The sequence below is a fragment of the Oncorhynchus nerka genome, linkage group LG15 (assembly GCF_034236695.1).
Source record: "Oncorhynchus nerka isolate Pitt River linkage group LG15, Oner_Uvic_2.0, whole genome shotgun sequence".
NCBI lineage: Eukaryota > Metazoa > Chordata > Actinopteri > Salmoniformes > Salmonidae > Oncorhynchus > Oncorhynchus nerka.
Window position 1 is genome coordinate 58,986,336 of NC_088410.1, and position 25,191 is coordinate 59,011,526.

General features: G+C 42.7%; 1 protein-coding gene and 1 long non-coding RNA gene across 3 annotated transcripts; one reads left to right on the forward strand and one right to left on the reverse strand.

Annotated features, from left to right (window-relative positions):
* Window positions 1-414: 414 nt before the first annotated feature.
* LOC115143671 (uncharacterized) lies at window positions 415-5,688 on the forward strand. The gene is made up of 3 exons (XR_003865691.2): window positions 415-584; window positions 3,920-4,069; window positions 4,294-5,688. It is a non-coding gene; the product is annotated as an uncharacterized LOC115143671 (long non-coding RNA).
* A 2,497-nt stretch (window positions 5,689-8,185) lies between these two features.
* On the reverse strand, window positions 8,186-24,684 carry LOC115142978 (POZ-, AT hook-, and zinc finger-containing protein 1-like). 2 transcript variants are annotated; one of them, XM_065001755.1, is made up of 6 exons: window positions 23,328-24,684; window positions 23,083-23,146; window positions 21,767-21,938; window positions 20,111-20,263; window positions 16,147-16,344; window positions 8,186-11,628 (listed from the first exon to the last, which is right to left on the reverse strand). In XM_065001755.1, exons 1-6 carry the CDS (start codon window positions 24,545-24,547, stop codon window positions 11,108-11,110), a joined length of 2,328 nt encoding a protein of 775 aa, XP_064857827.1. In that variant the 5' UTR covers window positions 24,548-24,684; the 3' UTR covers window positions 8,186-11,107. The 2 variants fall into 2 exon arrangements, with proteins under 2 accessions (XP_064857827.1, XP_029538769.1); XM_029682909.2 differs by lacking the exons at window positions 16,147-16,344; window positions 20,111-20,263.
* Window positions 24,685-25,191: the final 507 nt, after the last annotated feature.

Genomic DNA, 25,191 nt, shown 5'->3' on the forward strand with positions numbered 1-25,191 from the left:
TTTATAGTTTATAACTTTCAAATAATGCACAATACTTTTCCAATACATAACTTACAGTATCAAACCAAGTCGGAAATGACTGTTTTATTTATTCCTTATAATGTGCTCAATGTGAAACTGGGCTTTGGGCAGCACCTATACTGTCCAGTTTACAGATGGACATGTTCAGACAGTGTCTCACGGAACAATTGGTAAGTTATTTCTGTTGTATCAAGACACTTCCCTAAACGTCTATCCCTTACAAAAAAAATAAACCTAATGCCAAACAGGACACAAGCGAACATTATGTAACTTAGTTTTGGCTGAAATGCTCGATATCGGTGGGAAGGAACCTGGTGAGATCCAGTTTGGACCAGGAAGATGTTAATTCTCTCGCTTCCCCCAATGTCAAGGTTACCTTCCACTATTCGGCTGAATGATCAACCCATACGGTGTGATGAGTAACAGGGACAGGGGGAGAGGGTGGCGATTGTTAGCCCATGGGTCAGCATCATGTGATCGACCCACTGTCTACCTCCTCTCCTGTTCCAACCAGCAACCAGGGAGCCTCAAACAGAAAGATAGGAGAAGCACTCAACGACCTGGTAAGACAATAGAACATCAGATACACAATCGCTGATGGAATTGTTCAGTAAATAGTATAAAGAAATATTTATACTGCACACTTATACTGCACACATCCTGAAATTACAATTTCATACAAATATCTATTGTTGAGTCAAAACTTTACACAAAACTTAAGCATCTTATTTGACTGATCTATCAAATTTGAATAATGTCTTTGATATTAGCGTTTGTTTCTGTCACGATCTTTGAAATGAGCGGACCAATGCGCAGCGTGCATAGAGTTCCACATGTTTATTAAAATGAAACTCAACAACAAACAGCAAACGAGACGTAACTACTGGAGTGCTCACAGGCACTACACAAAAACAAGATCCCACAAACTAAAGTTGGAAAAAAAGGCTGTCTAAGTGTGATCCCCAATCAGAGACAACGATAGACAGCTGCCTCTGACTGGGAACCATACCTGGCCAACAAAGAAATAGAAAAACTAGAATGCCCACCCAAATCACACCCTGACCTAACCAAATAGAGAAATAAAAAGGCTCTCTAAGGTCATGGCGTGACAGTTTCATTGAGAAGTTTAGAATTTGTAGTTACTCTAAGACATCCTTCTTTATATTCTGGTTGCAGTACTGGATGCCTTGCCTGTTGAAGTTGGTATTGGGAATCGGGGGATCAGCATGGGATGCATGCAAGCAGAGAGAAAAAAACATGGTGGGGTTGAGGTTACAGGAATCCTGTTGGCATATGTTTGCACTGTATATGATAGGCAATGCATATTATGCCTGATACTATTTGAAGTATAGCCAACATAAGCAGGGTTGTCTACTAACCATGGGTTGATCAGTCAACAGAGCTTCATCCTGTTCACTTCCTAAGCACTGGGATGACACACATGATAAATCAGCTGCTTACTCAGCTAAACCTCTAGTTTAAGTGGAAATTAATACACTAATATCTAACAGAGATCTACGCGTTTTTGCTCAATTAGAATAGTCTACATTCAAAGTACTTGCACAAGTGATCATCCAACCTGGTCGTGTGGCGCCAGGACAACAACCTCTCCCTCAATGTGATCAAGACAAAGGAGATGATTGTGGACTACAGGAAAAGGAGGACCGAGCACGCCCCCATTCTCATCGACGGGGCTGTAGTGGAGCAGGTTAAGAGCTTCAAGTTCCTTGGAGTCCACATCACCAACAAACTAACATAGTCCAAAGACCATCAAGACAGTCGTGAAGAGGGCACGACAAAACCTATTCCCCAGCAGGAGACTGAAAACATTTGGCATTGGGTCCTCAGATCCTCAAAAGGTTCTACAGCTGCACCATCGAGAGTATCCTGACTGGTTGCATGATTGCCTGGTATGGCAACTGCTCGGTCTCTGACCACAAGGAACTACAGAGGGTAGTGCGTACGGCCCAGTACATCACTGGGGCCAAGCTTTCTGCCATCCAGGACCTCTATACCAGGTGGTGTCAGAGGGAGGCCCTAAAAATTGTCAAAGACTCCAGGCACCCTAGACATAGACTGTTCTCTCTGCTACCGCACGGCAAGCAGTACCAGAGCACCAAGTCTAGGTCCAAAGGGCTTCTAAACAGCTTCTAACCCCAAGCCATAAGACTCCTGAACATCTAATCAAATGGCTTCCCAGACTACTTGCATTGTCCCACCCCCTCTTTTACGCCGCCGCTACTCTGTTATTATCTCAAATCAAATAAATGTTATTAGTCACATGCTCCGAATACAACAGGTGGACCTGACAGTGAAATGCTTACACACAAGCTCCTAACCAACAATGCAGTTTCAAAAAATACAAATAAGAATAAGAAATAAAAGTAAGAAGTCATTAAGAGCAGCAGTAAAATAACAATAGCGAGACTATATACGGGGGGGTACCGGTACAGAGTCAATGGGCGGGGGCACCGATTAGTTGAGGTAATATGTACATGTAGGTAGAGTTATTAAAGTGACTATGCATCGATGATAACAATAGAGAGTAGAAGCTTTATATCTGGTCATCATATCTGGTCATCATCTGGTCATCATCTCATCTTTCATCATCTGGTCTTTCATCGTGTCTGTGTTCAGCCTGGGAGGATGGGTCGGGCTATAGACAGTGGACAGTGGCAGCTTCTCTGTCACCCACGGTCGGTTAGGCACTGTTCACAACAACACACACACACTGAATGTACAAAACATCTCCATGACGTAGACTGACCTGGTGAATCCAGGTGGAAGCTATGATCCCTTATTGACGTCTTGTGCTAAATCCACTTCAATCAGTGTAGATGAAGGGGAGGAGACAGGTTAAAGAAGGATTTTTATGCCTTGAGACAATTGAGACATGGATTGTGTATGTGTGCCATTCATGGGGATGACAAAAGATTTAAGTATGGTAGTAGGTGCCAGTCGCACCGGTTTGAGTGTGTCAAGAATTGCAATGATGCTGGGTTTTTCATGCTCAACAGTTTTCTATGTGTATCAAGAAACAGATTCATATTGCCATTGAGAAAATTCAAAACAAAACGAGACATGACCTTTTTCAAGGTCAGTCTCGCAAAAAGACGCATTCTTGCGTTCTAACTACCCGCTATTCAAAGTGCTCTGAACAAATTAAGGGAATTGTTCACAAACATTGCCACATCCTAAAATCCGATGATAGTCTCGGTAATGTGTTTTCGGACCTTCCCTTGGTCGTATCCTCGCGGGGCAGAAATCTCAGAGACCAATTGGTAAACTCTGATTTAGAAACCAGATTGCATCCATAGAGTCAAAGAGGGCAACATACAGGTTAGCTCGGCCACAGTGACAGTCTCATTCTGTAAAAGATGAAGCCAACTCTCTTGCCATCTATCTCACTTAGAGAAAGAGGAGAACTTTCAAGGTTCACACCATTCAGTCAAATCCCCTTCTGAATGTTCCAGTTGACCGCCCTGAGTCTTCTCCACTCCAAATCGGACCAGCTCAACCTCACCATCATGTGCCCTGGATTACCCTGTCCTGGTCCGGCTGGGCTGAAGAACAAGATTCTGAACAACTCATCGGACAAATTACTTGAAATGGAATCCCTTTGTAGCATGATGTTGTACACATTTATGGCAAAGTTCTCAAAATAAATATGTGAAATAAATTCTAATAGGAGAATTTTAGCAAGTTTGGAGGTTGATGTTCAAGTATCAAACATAGAATTAGGATGGAAGGAAGACACAGTGTGGTTGAAATAGTCACGCACGCACGCACACGTGTATGCGCACACACACACACACACACACACACACACACACACACACTATCTCACACTCTCTCTCTCTCCCACTCTCTCTCTCACTGTCTCTCTCTCTCTCTGCAGGGAGCTGATGGGTACCGATAACATGTGGCCCTGGCTCATGGCCCTTGGTGGCCTCTCTGCTATCCTCCAGTTTGTGACCTTTCTCTTTTACCCTGAGGCTCCCCGCTACCTATACATCGACAAGGGAGACACTGAGGGCTGCAAAAAAAGGTATACGTCCAGGCATGGTCTATAACATTACATTACAGTCAAACACATAACAGGGAGGGGGAGGGCTTGTCATGTTCTTGTTGTATTTATCATTTAATTACATGATTTTAGATAATCAAGTATTTTAAGGCAATCAGAGAGAGTAAGTTTTCTATTGCTTTGATTGATCAACAAATTATGAATCTTTGTGTGTGTGTGTGTGTGTGTGTGTGTGTGTTTAATAGCCCTGCACTGGCTGTGGCAGGAAGATGGAGATGGATGAAATGGGGAAGGAGAGAGCGAGTATGCGCTCAGTCCAGGGCTATATCATCAAATCAAATCAAATTTATTTATATAGCCCTTCGTACATCAGCTGATATCTCAAAGTGCTGTACAGAAACCAGTCCTCTTCTGGCTGTGCCGGGTGGAGATTATAACAGAACATGGCCAAGATGTTCAAATGTTCATAAATGACATTTACATTTACATTTAAGTCATTTAGCAGACGCTTATGACCAGCATGGTCCAATAATAATAAGGCAGAACAGTTGAAACTGGAGCAGCAGCACGGCCAGGTGGACACATAAACTACATAAACTACTGCAGCATAAATACTGGAGGCTGAGACAGGAGGGGTCAGGAGACACTGTGGCCCCATCCGAGGACACCCCGGACAGGGCCAAACTGGAAGGATATAACCCCACCCACTTTGCCAAAGCACAGCCCCCACACCACTAGAGGGATATCTTCAACCACCAACTTACCATCCTGAGACAAGGCCGAGTATAGCCCACAAAGATCTCCGGCACAACTCAAGGGGGGGGGGGGGGGGGCGCCAACCCAGACAGGAAGATCACATCAGTGACTCAACCCACTCAAGTGACGCACCCCTCCCAAGGATGGTATGAAAGAGCCCCAGTAAGCCAGTGACTCAGCCCCTGTAATAGGGTTTTAGGAGGCAGAGAATCCCAGTGGAAAGACCGGCCAGGCAGAGACAGCAAGGGCGGTTCGTTGCTCCAGAGCCTTTCCGTTCACCTTCCCACTCCTGGGCCAGACTACACTCAATCATATGACCCACTGAAGAGATGATAATGTGAATCTTTTATTTTGACATCTTATGCTGGGTTTTGGAAGAAGGATGTTCCTTGATTATCTAGACCTTACAATAGTCAAACATAGAATTACGTTCCATAACGTACAACATAACAATTCACATATAACATATATCAGTACACATCATATCATCCGATATGGTGAGCTGAGGCGTGTATATGATGCCTCTGTTGTATAAAATATGATTTATGCGTATGTAGGAGGATGACCTGTAGATGGATGACATGGGGAAGGAGAGGCATGCAGGGCTCGAAGGTTAAGACCATGTGGGACGCTCTGACTTCTCGCTGTGTCAGGTGGCAGCTGCTGGCTCTGGTCATCCCTTGTGCCGGTATTCAGTTTTGTGGTAATAACGCAGTGTCTGTTTTAACCGTATCTACCTTTACTGCAACTTTACTGCATTTACCATTAGTCACAAGTATGAATCCAATGTCAATACTTTATTTTTTCCCTGATTAGGTTATTCTGTAAAGTGAAGAGCTGCTCCATTCCCTTCCCTTTTCATAATTAAACACCTACAAATAGGAGCCCTCGCTTGCTCTACCTTTCTCTTTTCATCTCATCGTCTCCACAATTACCCAAAATGACCCAAAATGTGTTCTATAGATTTATTTCTACACTTTCGACATCTTCGGTGAAGCTGGAGTAGCAGAGGACAAGATGCATTACCTGTCCATTGGCATCGGAACAACAGATCTCATCACCATCACTCTCTGTGTAAGTGTAGCCGATGTGAAATGGCTAGCTAGTTAGCGGTGGTGCGCGCTAGTGGCGTTTCAATTGGTGAGTCACTTGCTCTGAGACCTTGAAGTAGTGGTTCCCCTTGTGGAGTGATGGGTAATGATGCTTCGAGGGTGACTGTTGACGTGTGCAGAGCGTCCCTGGTTCGCGCCCAGGTCGGGGCGAGGGGGCGGATGTAAAGTCTATACTGTTACATTGGTGCCGTGATCCGGATCACTGGTTGTTGCGGAAAGAGGAGGAGGTCAAAAGGGGGCTGAGTGTAGCTGATGTGAAATGGCTAGGTGGTGCGCGCTAGTGGCGTTTCAATCGGTGACGTCACTTGCTCTGAGACCTTGAAGTAGTGGTTCCCCTTGTGGCTTTTGTGGCGCGATGGGTAAAGATGCTTCGAGGGTGACTGCTGACGTGTGCAGAGCGTCCCTGGTTTGCGCCCAGGTCGGGGCGAGGGGACGGACGTAAAGTCTATACTGTTACATAAGTACTATACCATAGGTCATATAGCAGAGAGGACCTGTACTCATGGTTTCCCTATGTTAACATCACCCTCATCTTCTTTGTCATCTGTATTTATGGACTAGGACCTTGTGAGTACATCATTTCTTATGTATTATGCATGTCTTATTTTCACAAGTCTACAGCTGTAGGCTAAGTGGTGTGTACGATTCCAGATCTGAGTATTGGGAGTCGAGTGAGCTATGTAGTGGTCAAATGCTGCTCCAAGTCAACATACACACAGAACCGCAAAGTTGCAAACATTTCAGTGATCAAAAAGACTGCCATTCTTGACAGTTGCATATCTCTGAGGTCCTACTGTCTGTCTGTACCCTTGTCTTTTATCCGGGAAACTGTCAAAAAATGTGTTTAAGTAAGGACTACTTGATATAACTTAGGTCCGATTCAAAATTGTATATTACCATTGATTAACCAACAAGACACTACATTTGGGCCCTCTGTTTTCATTTGACAGTCAATCGACTAAATCTATACCATGAGCCCCAATGATATGACACTGAAAACAAAATAGCCCATCAAAACAATGTTGCTGGGCAAGAAATGTCATGACTGTCTTTCCTTTTCAAAACCTAAATGTCACCACTTTGGAGCCGATGTCTATGCAGATTGGTTGTCTGGAAGTGAGTAGAAATATATACTGAACAAAAATCGAAACGCAACATTCAACAATTTCAATGATTATACTGAGCTACAGTTCATATAGGGAAATCAGTCCATTGAAATGTAACTAGGCACAAATGTATGGAATTCTCATGAGCAGGGGCGCAGCCATGCGTGGGATTGGGAGGGCATAGGCCCACCTACTTGGGAGCCAGGCCCAGCCAAGAATGAGTTTTCCCCCACAAAAGTACTTTATTACAGATATAAATACTCCTCAGACAGCCAGACCCCCCACACACACACACAGTCAGACAATCCTGCAGGTGAAGAAGCCGGATTACACACGGCCTGCAGTTGTGAGGCCGGTTGGAGGTACTGCTAAATTCTCTAAAATGACATTGGAGGCAGATTATGGTAGAGCAATTAATATTCAACATCTGGCAACAGCTCTGGTGGGTGGACATTCCAGAAGTCAGCATACCAATTGCATGCTCCCTTAACATTTGAGACATCTGTGGCATTGTGTTGTGTGTCAAAATGGCCTTTTATTGTCCCCAGCACAAGGTGCACCTGTGTAATGATCATGCTGTTTAATCAGCTTCTTGATATACCACACCTGTCTGGTGGATGGATTATCTTGGCAAAGGATAAACGCTCACTAACAGGGACGTAAACAAATTTGTGCACAAAATTTGAGAGAAATACGCTTTTTGTGCATACTCAACATTTCTGGGATCTTTTATTTCAGCTCATGAATCATGGGACCAACACTTTACATGTTGCATTTATTTTTTGTTCAGTATATACACACACACACATATATATATATATATATTAGACTAAATTATGTTTGTCATCAATGATGTAGCGTTTATGCTACCATGTTTTATTCAGGACCTATATTTTAGGCAAGTCAGTTAAGAACAAGTTCTTATTTTCAATGACGGCCCAGGAACAATGGGTTAACTGCCTTGTTCAGGGGCAGAACATTTCATAATCTATTCTGCACAGTGACATCTTTATTTTCTACTTATGGCCTCATGAAAAGTTTGAATCCAGTCATGGTGGCGTGACTAAAGTGACCCGTGATGCGTCATGCTCAGGAGGAAATCAAAGTCAACTCATCCTAAACTTAAGCACAATAATAAACACACCAAAGATAACACACTCAGGAACAGTTTCAGATACATCTTTATTGAATCCCCATCTCTGTATCAATTAGACAGAGATGACAGACTCAAAAACAGTGTACAAAAACAGACATCTATAGAAAAGTATGCTTATATTGAAATATGTCCAAAGGTTTTATAACAAAACATGTAACTCCAATTTTTTTTTAAATTTTTTTTTTTAAGTTCAACGATCTTGCAGAGTACAGAGATAAAATACCAAGGTAACATACATATACAAATGTACATCTTCTGTGTGTGCATGTTTTTATGCGTACAAAAGTGTCATTGCAAGTCAATCTGCGCATGATTCACCATTTCAAGAGAAAGGTCCTTTTTTTATCTCGCGTTTCAAATCCACTGCCGTGCACAATCAGTATTGGGAAGGCACTTTGCAACAGACCAACAGAATAAGACAAGAAAACAGCAAAGGTAAGTATCCAAGCAATCAATCAAAACATCTATAAATTGAAGTACCAAAGCAGATGAGATAAATAAAACAATACCACCAGATGATTTGATTAGCATGTATGGGCGATCCCAAGTGTTGCCACAACCACCAATTATATAAGGGCATATTTCTAAACAGCATCGTCTCTCACTTATCCAATAAATAACACTAAACAGGCCTTTATAAATGATTTTTTTACTCCATTCGCTGTGTGAAAAGCATCACTATTTAGTGGGGATATAAAAAGAGCTTAATATGACCTAAACAGACTGATTGATCAAAGCCATGGGTCCAATCACTAAACTGGTAGTGTACACTACCAGAGCCAGGTAACAGCGCCGTGAACTAGACCTGGGTTCAAATAGTACTTGATTTAGCTTGCCTGGCACAATAGAAGAGTCCCAAAAGTGCAAACCCACCCATCAGTCACTCCAGCCAGACTCAAGCAAATGCTTTTCGAGTACTTTTTGAACCCATGTCTTCAGTCAACAGCGAAACCTCCGTCACCATCCACACCCCCAAAAAACATTTATATCCAGAACAGTACACAGCAGACCATGGGTGTGCACTGTGAGGAAAACCTTTCAAATCAAACCACCACCACCAAAACCTACACACCTCTTTCCATCATTGGCAAGGAAGGAAAAAAACATTTATTTATATATATATATATATATATATACATACATACATACATACATACATACACACACACACACACACACACACACAGGATCCCCATTAATTGACAAACTATTAAAATCAATCATTAGGTTTGATCACATATATACGCATTTCATATATATACATATATATGAATGTTATATACACTCATTACAATCACAATATAACTATAAATAAAAGCAGGAATGTACTGAAAGTAATAGAGCAAAATTATCTGAAACAAATTAAAGATCAAAAGCCTTCTGGTTGATTACATTCTGAGGACAAAAGCACACATATCAGAGCACCAAACACGCACACACACAGATATTTCAGCATACATACTATTTTTGTCGCTCCCTAGTAGGCCTCCCGTATCTAGCATAACTTAAAGAGTAAAATCAGCACAGCACATCGACATCTCAAACGTTGATTTATAAAAAATAAAACAACTTTGTGCACAACACGGACAGGGCAATCAATAAGTTAATAAAATATATATTCTACATTTCTCACGATTTCTAATAGTCAAACCTGAACTTGGTCCCTGTTGAATATCCAGAACTGATTTCACAAGTATGTGACTAACAAATACATTGGTTCTTTAAAATGTCATAATAAGAGAATACAACATGATCAAATGTAACAGCCATACTGAGGCATAAGGTTATATTCTTGCCCTGCAGAAACTGGTAGAATTGACTGATTATATTCAGTTGAATGCATTCGGTCGTACAACTGACTAGGTATCTCCCTTTCCTTTATATTCGGAGTTGGACTAGATGTCCATCTGCAGCCTCTAACCATCAGAGGCTCTGTCTGAAGTAAGGGGGAACCTTGGGTTAGAAGGCGTCACTGCAGCTGTGAAAACCATGTAGATAACAAAGCATTTCAAAATGGCCCAGTCAACATATGTACTAACCCACAGATTACCAATATGACTAGGACCTCAGGGTTTTTCTGCATAGAAAAGTCTTGGCCGGGCCGCCTAAATCCAAACAGTGAAAACGTTTTCAGTGTAAACGGCTAAAACCAGATATAACGTATGTTGAAAAGATAATGGACCTAGGCATATTTATTTTTCAAACAGATCCTCTTTGGATCTAAATAAAAAAAAACTAGACAGTCGGGGAGAAACTAAAATGTAAAAAAAAAAAAAAAAAAAATGTCCCCCATCGATTTTGTTTTAATGTTTGAGTCACTCAGCTAGCATAAGAATGCGCATAATCCATGGTAAAGTGTGTACAATCGCAGGAAATCCCCCCCCCCCCGGCGCCATGATAAAATGTGTAGAACTGCAAGAAATTAGCTTGGTGAAATTGCAGGAAATTCTCTCGGTGCCCAATCGGGACTCCATGGCCACACCCACTGCCACATCCACCACCTAAGCCCCATTTTAATTGAGAAAAAACCCTGGACCAGACATAACAACAATAACAGCATTGACTAATATATGTTTCTTATATGTGCATGTGTTTGGTAATGGATCATAAGCGGATGGTCATGTCGTAAACAATACAAATACAATAAAGACAAAAACATGACTGACGGTAGACTTCAAAGACAGACAGCAGATTCAAAAAAGCTTTTGAAGTTGATTAATGTTAAAATGATTCACGTTTATGTACATTTTATATATTGCTATGAAATGGAACATTTATATTGATAGTAATAGCGAGGTCCATGACACAGAAAGGTAACAGAAGGTGATAAACAACGACAGTGAGAGATGATGCAATGAACAGCAAAGTAGTCTAAAGACAACATCATTCCCTTCCATCTGATAGGCTGAACAGACCTAAGGCGTACGGGTCACTTCCCCCCCAGGTCCATTCCACTATGCCCTGCCTCAGAGTCCACCAGCGACGAGGCAAAGGCAGACTGGACAATCTGGAAGCCAAACGACTCCAGCAGAGACATGTTCTGTTGTGGGGAGAAGGGCGAGCCCAGCGAAGGACCCAGCTCCCCCAGACCTGACCCAGACCCTGCAGCCACCACCAGACTCTTCTGGACCCCATGATGATGCACTCTGTTGACGTGCTTGTTGAGGTAGGATTTTGTTCGGAAGGTCTGGGTGCACTCACTGCAGGGGAACTTTTTCTCTGGAGAGTCCTGGCTGGTCTTGGCTTTAGCGTCACCTGGTGGCGACCCCGGCACTGTCCCAGTACCAGCAGAGGCTCCGTTGCAGGCGAATGGTGTCGGAGACCCAAGCTCCTCCCCCTCAGACTTATGTGGAGATTTCATCTCGTCGCCATTGGACAGCTCCCTGAAAGACGGCTCGTCTCCCTCAGATTCTCCCTGATGGGGACATTTCCCGACATTCTCTTGCCCGTCTGAGGTAAAGACAAAGGGGGAGAGGGACAGGAGGTGGGAGTTGGGATAGTTGGTGGGATGGGGAGTGTACAGAGTGGGTTGGGGAGAGGGGAAGGTCACAGGGAGAGTCAGGAAGCAGGGGAAGGATAAGGGGAGAAAGAAAAACATGAAAATTAGGCCATGCACACAACACAAAATCTGGCTAGACCTCGAGGCAGCACTGCTCTTCACCACCATCACCTGCAACATGAACAGGACAGTTTAATGCTTTGTGTACTAACCATCTACTCCCATCTGCAGTATTCTTATAGTATTGCTTTTAAGTAGAATTTTACTGCAATTCTTAGAAGACATGGTGGTCATTCATATCAAATCAAAGTTTATTGGTCACATACATAGATTTGTAGATGTTACCGCAGCCAAATGCTTGTGTTTCTAACTCCAACTGTGCAGTAATACCTAGCAATAATAATAAAATATATATACATAAATACAAAAAAATGAGTTATATAGGCTGAGCCATGACTAGAATACACTATATACATATAAAGTGGGTAAAACAGTATGTAAACATTATTAAAAAGTGACCAAGGCAGCAGTCTCTAAGGTGCAGGGTAGAGTACCGGGCGGAGGCCGGCTAGTGACGACTGTTCAACAGTCTGATGGCCTGGAGAGAAACAGCTTCTATCAGTCTCTCAGTCCCAGCTTTGATACACCTATACCTCTTTCTAGATGGTAGCAGGGTGAACAGGACGTGGCTCGGGTGGCTGAGGTCATTGATGATTTTCTTGGCCTTCCTTAGACACCGGGTGCTTTAGATGTCCTGGAAGGCAGGCAGTGTGCTCCCGGTGAAAAGTTGGGCTGACCGCACCACTGTCTAGAGAGCCCTGCAGTTGGGGACGGTGCAATTGCCGTACCAGGCGGTGATACAGCCCGACAGGATGCTTCAATGGTGCATCTGTATAAGTTTGTGAGGGTCTTAGGGGCCATTTCAGCCAACAATTTCAGGTTGTCAGTGAAGTGTACACCGGGGAACTTGAAGCTTTTGACTCTCTCCACTGCGGCCCCATCGATGTGTATGGGGGCATGCTATCTCTGCGGTCTCCTGTAGTCCACGATCAGCTCCTTCATTTTGTTGACGCTGAGGGAGAGGTTATTTTCCTGGCACCACTCTACCAGGGCTCTCACCTCCTCCCTGTAGGCTGTCTTATTGTTGTTGGTAATCAGACCTACCACTGTTGTGTCATCAGCTAACTTGATTGAGTTGGAGGCTTGCATGGCCATGCAGTCATGGGTGAACAGGGAGTATAGGAGGGGGCGGAGAACGCACCCCTGTGGGGCCCCGTGTTGAGGATCAGGGTGGCAGAGGTGTTATTGCCACTTGGGGTCGGCTCGTCAGGAAGTCCAGGACTCAGTTGCACAGGGAGGGGTTCAGACCCAGGGCCCTGAACTTAGTGATGAGCTTGGAGCGCACAATGGTGTTGAAAGCTGAGCTGTAGCCGATGAACAGCATTCTTACATAGGAATTAGTCTTGTAGAGGTGGGATAAGGCAATGGCGAATGCATTGTCCGTGGATCTGTTGGGGCAATATGTGAATTGTACTGGATCTAAGGTGTTGTGTAAGGTGGAGGTGATATGGTCCTTAACTTGCCTGTCAAAGAACTTCATCACGACAGAAGTGAGTGCTACAGGGCGAAAGTAATTTAGTTTAGTTACCTTCGCTTTCTTGGGTACAGGAACAATGGACATCTTAAATCAAGTGGGGACAACAGACAGGAATATGGAGAGAATGAATATGTCCGTAAAGACTCCAGCCAGCTGGTCTGCCCATGCTCTGTGGGCGCGGTTTGGGCGCTATTTCTATGCTTCTATGTTTAGTTTTTGCATCTTTTACTTTCTATTTAGTACACCAGCTTCATATCGGCTGAAAATACATAATTTTTGGTTATTGAAAAGATATGTCTTAGTAGTTTAGATAGTACAATGACTCTCTACACTATGCATTGCTTGTTTTGTCACAAACTGAATTTAGGCAAACTATTAGAATTTTTACAACCAGGAAGGCGGATCGATTTCTGCATATTGCACATTTAACATGTTTAAAAGACTTACGTCGGCCGTGGAGAATGAGAGAACACAGTCCTCGTGAGTGTTGGGGGCCCGCGTCTCAATGTTGTTTTCATCGAAGTGAGCAAAGAAAGTCTTTAGCTCATCAGGGAACGAGGTGTCGGCGACATGGCTGGTTTTCCCTTTGTAATTTGTGATTGTCTGGAGTCTCTGCCACATATGTCTCGTGTCTGAGCCGTTGAATTGCGACTCCACTTTGTCCCTGTACTATCGTTTTGCCTCTTGATTGCCTTACGGAGGTCGTACCTGGTCTGTTTGTAGTCGTCTATGTTCCCAGACATCTTACCATGGTTAAATGCAGTGGTTCTGGATTTCAGTTTTGCGTGAATGCAGCCATCTATCCATTGTTTTTGGTTTGGATAAGTTCTATATCGTCACAGTGGGAAACACATCCTCTATGCACTCCATGATGAACTCAGTCACAGAGTCAGTGTATACGTCAATACTATTTTCAGAGACGACCCAGAACATTTACCAGTCCGCGTGATCAAAACAATCTTAAAGCATAGACTCCGATTGGTCAGACCAACGTTGAACAGTCCTTATCATGGGAGCTTCCTGTTTAGGTTTCTGCCTATAGGTGGGAAGGAACAGAAAGGAGGCGTGATCTGATTTGCCGAAGGGGGGTGGGGGAGGGCAGTCCCGGTAGGGAGAGTAGCAATAATCCAGGGTCTGTGTTGGGCGTCTAGCACAGCAGATGTGTCGATAGAATTTGAGTAGCGTTTTCCTTAAATTTCCTTTATTAAATCCCCAACTACAATAAATGCAGCCTTATGATATGCGGTTTCCAGTTTGCACATAGTCCACCAATTACCACAATCACATCATGAATCATTAATCATGAAACAAACCCCTGCACCTTTATTTTTCCCGGAGAGTTATTTTTTCCTGTCCTCGCAATGGATGGAGAACCCCGCTGGCTGAATGGACAAGAACAACATATTTGGAGAGAGAGCCATTATTCTCTCGAAGGAACTCCTCAACCTGAGCTCATCTACTTTATTTTCCAGGGACTGAACGTTAGCGAATAATATACTTATAGGAACAGAGGGCACATTTGTTCAGATTATGCGGTAAACAAACATTCCGCAGTTTCATTCCTTTACCCAATAGATAATATGCTTTCATTGAGAGCAAAAAGTATGTTTCTTCCTTGTGAGTTTCAGGCAAAAAAAACACAATTCTACACAACTGCTTTGTTGGCATTTCCTTACACTTAAGAGTTTCACCTGGAAACAAGTGTTGGTTGGTAGCAAGCCATGGCAGATTATTTTAGCTCTGATTGTACAATATCAGCCCAGAATATCTGATATGAAAAAGGCCAGGTTTAGGCAACTTTGATGGGGGTGTGAGCCACAAAAAAACTGAACTCATTATGAGGGAGCAGCAGTGGTTCGCGGGTCTGCGTATCCACATCCATACCCACACATGCAGTCAGAGGCGGCCCTAGCCTTTTGGAGGCCCTAAGTGAAATTTAGTTTCCTTCCCCCACCTTGCGAGCAAAACATTTTAGCAGCCCCCCCTCTTGACAGTGGAGAGAAACAAATGAACTTTTAGAGTTCATTTCCTGCAATTATACATATTTTTGCCATGGGGCAGAGAGAAAATGCAGCAGTTTTAAAGCAATTTGCTGCAATTCTACACATTTTGCCATGGGGCGGAGAGAAGATTTAGCCATTTTTAACAAATTGAATGTAATTCTACTCATTTTGCCATGGGGCAGATACATAAATGACCAGTTTTACAGTGGATTTCCTGCAGTTCTACACACTTTGCCATAGGGTGGAGTTAAATGTTTGCAGTTTTTTATATGATATCTGAGTGAGAGACTAAAATAAAATATATGGGGCATCCCCGGTCGGTAATTCGACCATGATTACTTCAAGTTTAGATCGCTGGCTAGAGTAATTTACCAATCCAAAAAATGTTTGCTGACATGGGTTAATTGAGTGACTGTCGGTGACTGACATAAGAGAAACTGCTGATGCAAAACCAAATTTTGAAATTGTACCGTGTGTATTCTATTATTCTAACTCAACAGTAAGTTGAGTCCCCGAGTGAATACCTAAAAAAAAGGGCCTACAAAAGGGGGGGGGTCACCAGTTGCCCATCCCTAAAATAGTCTATCGTATCAGTTTTTTTCACGATACCAAAACCACATCGGAACTACTGCTGCGACATCTCATGTCTCCACATCCGCTAACCTCTAGCGCTTATTTCCAGGAAAACTTACTCATGCATCCTGTCAACCAAATTTCCTTGACTCTTTATACCCATACACCCCTAAAGGTTGGAATCTCCTCATCCAACCAACCCTTTACAGTGGAACCCTTGTTACCCGTCCAATCAGTGGGCCTTGTTAGCGCCCAGGCACGGCCCAGCCCCCACCCTCCGGCTGGCCCGTACTGACCTGGCAGAGGCCCGTGGAGGGGTTGGAACCCAGGCGGGCCGGCAGAGCATTCCCAGAAATACGGAGCCCCCCCAAGACCTGGTTTCCCCAGTAGCAGCTCGGGCTGCAGGCCCAGGAAGGGAGGGCCGGGCTGGGGGAGAAAGCAGTGACCCTCTGCCTCTTGAAAGGTGACCAGCAGCCGGCGACTGGTGCACAGGTCTACACCACCGACAGACAAACACCAGGCCACCAACAGAAAGTAGAGTGGGGACAGCAGAGACAACAGACAAGGCCAGCGGAAACCATACAGTCAACGTAGTCCGAATGTTATCCAGACCTCACGAAGTCTTTCATTTAGTAGTTTTACTTTGTCCAGTGGAATGAAACTTTTTCCTGTATTACTTGCCAAGCCAGCAGACTGCTAGTCTGTTCTAGAGAATTGAGTGTTTGCAATGGTATTTATTCTCTGTCAAATAACTTTTTCCTTTAGGAAGTTTACAGCTATTCTTTATGCTATTTCTTTCTATTTCCTTTATAAAATATATTTTCTCTTCATGAAGCATTTTTCCATTCTTCAATCCATACTCTTTATCAGCTCCTCCAGGTCGCTTTAACCCTACTACTCACTCCTCTCAAATGGGGTTCTGTCTGCAGCACAGGCCCCTCATCTCATGCCAATCAGGCCAAAACAGTTGACCAATGGTGCTGAATGAAGATGCTATTAAAAGTGTCATGATCAGAGTCACACTACAATGGCATTCTACAGTTATTTATTCTAAATAAAAGCAGTTGGTCAATAAATTTTAAATTCTGGCATTCTGTCACATTTTTTCATTGATTTTAGATTGGAGATATGTTTTTGCGCAGCATCTAAACTTCTCTCCACACTGCTTTGGCTCTCTCTCGGGAGTCGGACATACTGTACAGCAAAATCCATAGGCTGCTGCTGGTTGCCATGGCAATAATATAGTTGAAAAAAGCTCCATTGAATCCAGAGGAACATTGCACAGTACAGTATGACTCAATAGACATGCAACAACATTGGTGCATTGTTTGACCAATGGCCACATGGCGATGGAGATGACAGCAAGCGACAAACAGCGTTTTCAGACAGAGTTCACATTGCCATGCTGAACAGACAGAGATGGGTGTGGCACTAAGGCTATTAGGCTTAACAGTCTATATGTCTGAGCCTTGATTTGGAAAATGGGGTGGCATACATACATACACCTCTTCGTTGTAGATACTGCAGTGACCCATTAAAAAAGACACCAAAGGCTACAATTTAAAATGTTCCTTTCACCTTGATTAAGTAATCTTTTAACTTCAAGAAATAGGCCTATACAAATTCTAACCTATTGAGCAAAGTTATCCTTATTAAAAGATTCATTCACATGATCTAAAAAATCTAAACGTGATGTTCCCCATTCAACTTCTCACTTTCCTCACCCTCTCTTCGCCATAAAGCCATGCAGAAGAGCACCCTATTTAAAATGTTTGCGTTGTGCTCACCATCGTTGAGACACAGCATACAGGCTGGGTGTCATGTTTTGGCTGATAAATGTACTAAAATGTGAATACAATTGAAATGTCAACTTTCTCAAATGAAACCACAAAGATGGAAACCAGACAATGTCGTATTGAATGGGAATATACACTGTTTTAAATTATACTGTCAATATTCCATAGGAAACCTATTGAACTAGAAATATGCATAATAGAATAGACATTCAAATTGGTATTTGACGGTGGGTGGACCAGCCACCATCATTCTGTAGTAATTGAAGTTAATGTTTCAATGGTGTACCAGATAAATTGCAGTGGTCTGAAGGGATAGGTCCATTCTATGAATTAGATTTCTATGATCGAAATGATGCCCACCCTGTATTCAAGAGTATGCGGTGTCTCAACCGATGACGGGCACAACAAACACCTCAGGTGATGTAAAATAGGGCCTAAGCTTGAGGTCTTCACGGGTCAACCTGAACCGAATACCCGAGACCTGAGCGGGTCCAGGTCCAAAATTCTAACTATTCCCTTGGGTCCAGGTCAGGTCCTGTTTCATTGTCATTGGGTCTATATAACTACAGGTGATATACATATTGTACATATATACAGTACAAGTCAAATGTTTGGACATGTCTACTCATTGAAGGGTTTTTCTTTATTTATACTATTTTCTACATTGTAGAATAATAGTGAATACGTCAAAACTATGAAATAACACATACGGAATCATGTAGTATTCAAAAAGTGCTAAACATACCAAAATATATTTTAGTTTGACCGCAGAATGAAGGAAAAGCAGCCAACAAGTGCTCAGAATATTTGGGAACTCCTTCAAGACTATTGGAAAATAATTCCTCATGAAGCTGGTTGAGAGAATGCCAAGAGTGTGCAAAGCTGTCATCAAGGCAAAGGGTGGCTCCTTTGAAGAATCTCAAAAATAAAATATACTTGGATTTGTTTAACACTTTTGTTTACTACATGATTCCATAGGTGTTATTTCATAGTGTCTTGACTATTATTCTACAAGGTAGAAAAAAGTAAAAAATTAAGAAAAAACGTGAAAAGAGAAGGTGTGCCCAAACTTTTGACTGGTACTGAATATGTATGTATATATATTTTGGGGGGAGGAACTCAGTCGGGATTTTACTGTTGAGAGTTAGAATAGTAGAATACACAAGGTGCAACGTGGAGTAATCATGGTCGAATTACCGACCGGGGGGGAACCCCATTGATTTTGTTAGTCACCCTCACTCAGATATCATATTAAAAACTGCTAACATTTATCTTACCCTATGGCAAAATGTGTAGAATTGCAGAAAATGAGCTATAAACTAAAAATTTTTATTATTTTTTGTCCCATGGCAAAATAAGTAGAATTTAATGAAATTAGATCAAATAAATGCTAAATCGTCTCTCCGCCTCATGCTTAAATGTAGAATTAGAGCAAACTTGGTTTAAAAGTGCAACATTTTCTCCTCGCCCCATAGAACATTTAGTAGAATTTCAGGAAACTAACTCTAAAACTTCAATTTTCTCTCCACTTTCAAGAGGCTAGGGCCAGCTCTGTGTAGGTATGGATGTGGTTATGCAGACCTGCCAGCCACTGTGACCCCTAATGATATTTGCAGATTTGTTTTGTGCCCACCACCCCCATTAAAGTTGCCCATCCCTTCTATAGCATATTTATTTTATGCTAATAAGGTGAATTTATTAACTTATAGAAGGCCTAGCCAACATATAAAGACCTATTAGTTAACCGGAAGAGCAACATGGCTGATAAACATACTTTTTTTGTCACTCGGGTCTAGTCTAAATCCAAACCCGTTAGGGTACGGGTAGAGTCTAGGTCTGGCTGTTGTCCGGTCCATTCGTGTTCGAGTCTGATTATTCTCGGGTCTGGGTCCAACGTTTTGGAACAAAGAAGAACATATGTTTACGTGTTTTTGAGATAATTGACATTAAAAGGTTAAAAGAAAATGGCACAAACAGTTTAACAACCCTGTTTGTACACTTTCAAATCATATCAAACTCAACCGTTTTACTTTTTCAGTGATGAAGACATGGATGTCTACCATGGGCAAGAAGGTTCAGTTCAAATCAAATGGGGTGCAGTCAGAAAGTGCATTAATACAGAACGACCCTATACACAATATCAGCCAGAACAGCTATTTCATCCAGCTTTGTAAGTATGGCGCTTCTTCTGAAGACAGTGTCCCTACCGTTAGCTGATGGAGGCGCAGAGAGCGGATAGATCCTTTGGCGTTAGCATTACTGCACAGGCATAGACAAGCATGCCTATATATTTTATGTGCGTATGTGTTTGTGTATGCTTGTGTTTTTGGTCAGGCTTTAAAAAGACAGACAGAGCAGGTTTTCCCCACAAGCAGCAGCAGAGCAGATTATGATCCATACAAAGCAATAAAGAGACATATGCTGGGGGGGGGGGCAAGGTGGAGCAGGGTGGGCGGCTGCTTGCCTTCCACTGCGCACTGGCGTCCCGTGTGGTAGAGGGCACCGCCGTGGTTCTGCGGCTCGGGGAAGGCACCGTGTGCTGGGGCGGTAGCGGGGAGCAATGGCGAGCCGTGGTGCGTTTTTACGTGCACCTTAAGGTAGGATGCAGTGGAGAAACCTGGAGACCAGGAGAAGAACACAGAACAAAAGGGCAGTGGCACTACACATCCAGCTGGGAGAGAATGGATGCTCCCTGTTGTCATGTACCCAAAGATGACTGTGGGACAACAACAAAAACTTGTTCCCACGTCCACCTTTCGTGAAACTGTTTTATATTTTCATGCAGACAAGCATAAGAGCTGGTACCAGGGATAATAATATGATTTTGTTGAATTGAGCTGAGCTTTTGGATGATGTAACAACCCCTCAAAAATAAATATGAAGCGCATCTAACTTCAGAAGGAAAGGGAGAATGTGAACCTGCAAAAGGAAGGGTAACCTCAAGCAAGAGTCAAAAAATATTTAACCACTGTTCTCTCTTATCTAAGCTATTAGGCTTACCACAAGAATGACACCATCTCTAGCCAGGTAACTCAAGAAGACAAAAGAAGCCCAATAAAGTATTTTGGGGCAAAATTTCAGACCATAGGTCTAAAGACAAACGGCACCGGGGGGAGGCTCAGTAATTTAAATTACTGAGCTATATTGTAATGCGCCAAAAAATGGGGAAATTATATTATTTTATACATTCAATTGCTCAAAGAGAACCACATAAAAACTGTAAAACATGGTGGTGGATCTTTCATGTTAAGGGGATATTTTGCTTCCACTGGTCCTGGGGCGCTTGTTAAGGTCAACGGCATCATGAACTTTACCCAGTTCCAGGACATTTTAAACAAAACCTGGTTGTTTCTGGCAGGAGGCTGAAACTTGGCCACAAGTGGATCATATGAAAATCCACAAAGAAAATGGTTAATTGGCCACAAAATATGCATTTTACAATGGCCATCTCAAGTCTATGGATGTGAAACCCATTGAAAAGCTGTGGTTTGAATTGAATAGGGCAGTCCATAAGTGCAGATGACGGATACCGAGGATCTAGAAGGATTCTGTATGGAGGAATGATCTAAGATCCCTCCTAATGTGTTCTCCAACTCATAAAACATTTTAGAAAAAGGCTGAGGTGAGGTTTTGAAAACAGGGGTGTCAATTCTACCCCTACCTTTGAGAAAAAAAAAACATTACTTGTTAAACAAAATCTCTTTCTTTCAGCAATTGTTTTAGTATAAAATCATTTCAATTTTCTTTGGCACATACAATATAGCTCAGTATTTGAATTATTTATTTTATACACACATTTTTGCTCATCTTTATCAAGAGTGTAAATTATTTCAGACCCCACTGTATGTACTACCTTGCAGGTCACACATGTAGAAAGCAACCCAAGTTCTTTGCACCAGCTGAGGTAGTTACTTACATTATTAGATTTGAATAGTAAAAATATTGGTAGATCATCCTTGTGGCAAGATGGAAATACCATTCTGGAAAAAAGGCAGGTTAACAACAACAACAAAAAACATACAAATTTAAGAAACAAGACACAGTTATAGAACGGAAGCTGCCATCCTGATTCTCCTGACATGTATGAGGAGATGATGCTGCACACTAGGTCTGAGGTTACCTTTGTTGCATATGCTACAGTAGTTGTGAGGTCCTTCACTGTGTTTCTTGAGGTGGTCGGTCATGTACGCAGCCCGGAGGTACTTCCCACATACCTGGCACGGGATCTTGTCCTCGTGGCAAGCCAGGTGGGACCGCAGACGATCTCTCGTAGCAAAGGAGGCATTACAAATCTGAAGAGGAAAATGCAGGTAAAGAGCATGCCCTCATACGTTACCTACAGAAACAGTATTCATTTACCGTCAACCATATTCTAAATCGACAAGAATGAGTATGTTTACATGCAACCAAATAATTCCATATTTAACTGATTATGGCAGTAGGCCGCATATGGCAATAGCCATAAACACTTTACTCTGCTTATTTTAAAGATGCACTATGCAAAAATCGCTCTGCCATTTCCTGGTTGCCAAAATTCAGTCCTCGTTTTTAGTTTATGTGACAAAACATGCAAGTATTGTGTAGAGAGTCACGGTAGTATCTAAACCACTGTGAAATATATTTTCCATAAACCAAAATATAGTACTTTCAGCTGTTTGAAGCTGGTGTAGAAAACCGAAAGTAAAAGATGAAAAAAACTAAACTTAAGAACGGGAAACAAAGAAATAGCTTTTATGGATCTGTGGGCTTGGCGACGAATATGAAGCGAGGGCCAGCTAACGAGGGCATACAGGTAGCAGTGGTGGGTAGTATATGGGGCTTTGGTGACAAAACGTATGGCACTGTGATAGATAACATCCAATTTTCTGAGTAGAGTGTTAGAGGCTATTTTGTAAATGATGTAGATTAAGGCAGCCCCCCGCACCTCTGATTCAGAGGGGTTGGGTTAAACGCGGAAGACCCATTTCAGTTGAAGGCATTCAGTTGTACAACTGACTAGGTATCCCCCTTTCCCTAGTCAAGTGAGTAAAACAAAACTGAAAGTAAGCATCTTAAAAAAAAGTTCACACATAAAAACGTTGTATGTCTCAACTCAGAATCAAATAGTCTTTGCAAAAATAACATGGTATGTTGGTAGAATGTTTATTTTGATTGGCGATTCTCGCCATTTATTTCAGTCCCATCAGGTAGCCTGATTTCAGATGTGTCCATGTAAACTGGATAATTAGAGAAATAGTTTATTTTGCAAAGCACGTAAACGTTTTAAACAAACTATTATATTAGTTTGTGTTGTCATTGAGTAACCATATCCAATGACAATTCAATCACTAAAACAAACACCACACTGACTGCTTTGAAGTGTTGTTCATTCATTGTGACAAATATTGCATCCACATCAACTCTCCTAAGAGAATCCAGTTGTTACTATTGTCTCACCTGACACTTATGGGGTCTCTCTGTTGTGTGAACCTGCTTGATGTGTCCATTAAGATGGTCTGGCCTGAATAAAACAAACATAGGCATGTTGAGACAGATGCAGACAGTACAAGAATGATTCTGAGTAGGAAGACCATTTGTCTATATTTTCCCTCCGAACACAGAATGCTTTGAATAGAATAGGGAATGCCCCTGGAAGTAGTGATGGTAATGTAGGTCTACCATAATAACTGTCCATAGCTCACCTTGAAAACCCCTTTCCACAGCTTTGACAGACGTAAGGTTTGCCCACAGATCCATCGTGTGACCGCACATGGTATGACATCCTATCCTTGCGCTTGAATCGCAGGCCACAGACATGGCACGCATATGGCTTTTCCCCGGAATGAGACAATTTGTGTCGGTTCAGGTGGTAGACATCCCGGAACACCTTTCCACAAATGTCACAGCCAACGTGACGTCTCGTCCTCTCTCGTTTACGGCTGATATCCACTGTTCCATGCAAGGGCATGCCATTCTCCAACAGACCGGGCTGACCAGAGTGCGTTATCAAGGTAGGGCCGCCTCCGCTACTCGCGCCATGGCTGGACGCTCCATGCTGCGCTTCGTGATTTCTCAACCGCACAGCCTCTGTAAATGCTTTGCCACATATTCCACAAGGAAATAGCTGCTCAATGTCTTTAACGTCAGAGGTGCTGTGGTTATAATGTATATGCTCTATGGCTGTCGCTTTCTTTGGTCGTCCCCTGCCTCTCTTAGAACCCGGAGATCCCTCTTCTTGGAAAGGGTTGCCCGTCTTCTCTGATGGAGACACGGGCTGCAGAACTGGAATAGTGGACTGGGGGCTGCTATCCGAAACAAGAGTGTCATTGGCATGACTTCCGTCCACATTATGTGTGTGCCCATTGTTGCTATTTTCCAACAAGCCATTCCCATTTGACATGTCTACCGCTAATTTGAAACCCAATTCAGAGCCCCCCGTGGCACGGAACAAACTGACGTCGCCTCCTCGAGAGGGTGGTATAAGGATTTGTACATTGGACTGTTTTATTACTTCTTGGCATATCTCGATGACAGAACGCATTAACAGAAACTTAGCAGCTGTCATCAACTCGGGGAAACATTCCAATCGTACCACAATCCTAGAGGTGTAGACAAAGTCCAAAATGTCTTTAAAAACTTTGGGGCTTATCGTATGCATCTCGAGTTCTTTTGCCTCCCCGTCGCCCTCCGGTTGACAACCAAAAACGGACTCGAAGTACTCGCTGCACGCCGCCAGTACCGCCTTGTGGGCAGGGAAGCTCTCTTCGCCAACACGCAAGATCACATCGCAAAACCTGCCTCCATCTTTCCTCTGAATGTTGAGGTTGTGTAGCATCTCCGCGCTATGATTGCTCACCTGATAGGTGTATGAAGAATTCCACGACTGCTCCGCTATTCTCTCCATGCCGAATTCATTCAACATCAATTTAGGTTAGCGACTAGGGGTGGCGAAACAAATGGTGTATAAAGCTCAATAGTCCGAGTAAATTAAATTAAAAAACACGACGACCACCCTTCCCTGTTTAGCATCTAAAATGTTAGCAGGGAAAAATGGCAGCCCCCCAGCTTCCTGTGAACTTTAACCTTTTTCGTTTCAAATGGGGGGGTAATCGTTCTATATTTCCACGTCGCTTTTAGATACTCGACAAAGTGTGTGTGTCATGTAAAATGTATTATTCTGATACTACAGCCATTTAGCCGACAAGAGGTTGGGTTGAAGTTGTCAAATACATTCATAATATTTCTCTTCCTGGTTTCTCCCTTCATCTTTTTTTTTCTCCAACAAGCCCCCTCCCCCAGCCGCCGCTGAGAAAAGGCTGACCGTCTAGCTTTCAGAACAAAAAAAAAGGGTGCGACCGTGCGCATGTTAGAATATAACAAAAACATTGAAGTTGAACTATACAGACGACTCCAATCATAACTTTGATGCGGCAATATTTGTTATGACCCATCCAATTCTGACACTACACATTAGTCTATAACACATGTATATGGCTTGCTGCCATTCACACATTGCAGATGCCTTGGAGAATTGCCCAATTTGAAAAGGCGCTACTCGCATATGCA

Bases quoted from the DNA above. Each gene is read 5' to 3' on its own strand.
- LOC115142978 (XM_065001755.1), bottom strand. From the start codon at position 24,547: ATGTTGAATGAATTCGGCATGGAGAGAATAGCGGAGCAGTCGTGGAAT. The intron at 21,939-23,082 runs GTGAGACAATAG...TTTCCTCTTCAG, and splicing joins AGAGACCCCATAAGTGTCAG to ATTTGTAATGCCTCCTTTGC. The intron at 20,264-21,766 runs GTAACCTCAGAC...CCTGGTCTCCAG, and splicing joins CTGTAGCATATGCAACAAAG to GTTTCTCCACTGCATCCTAC.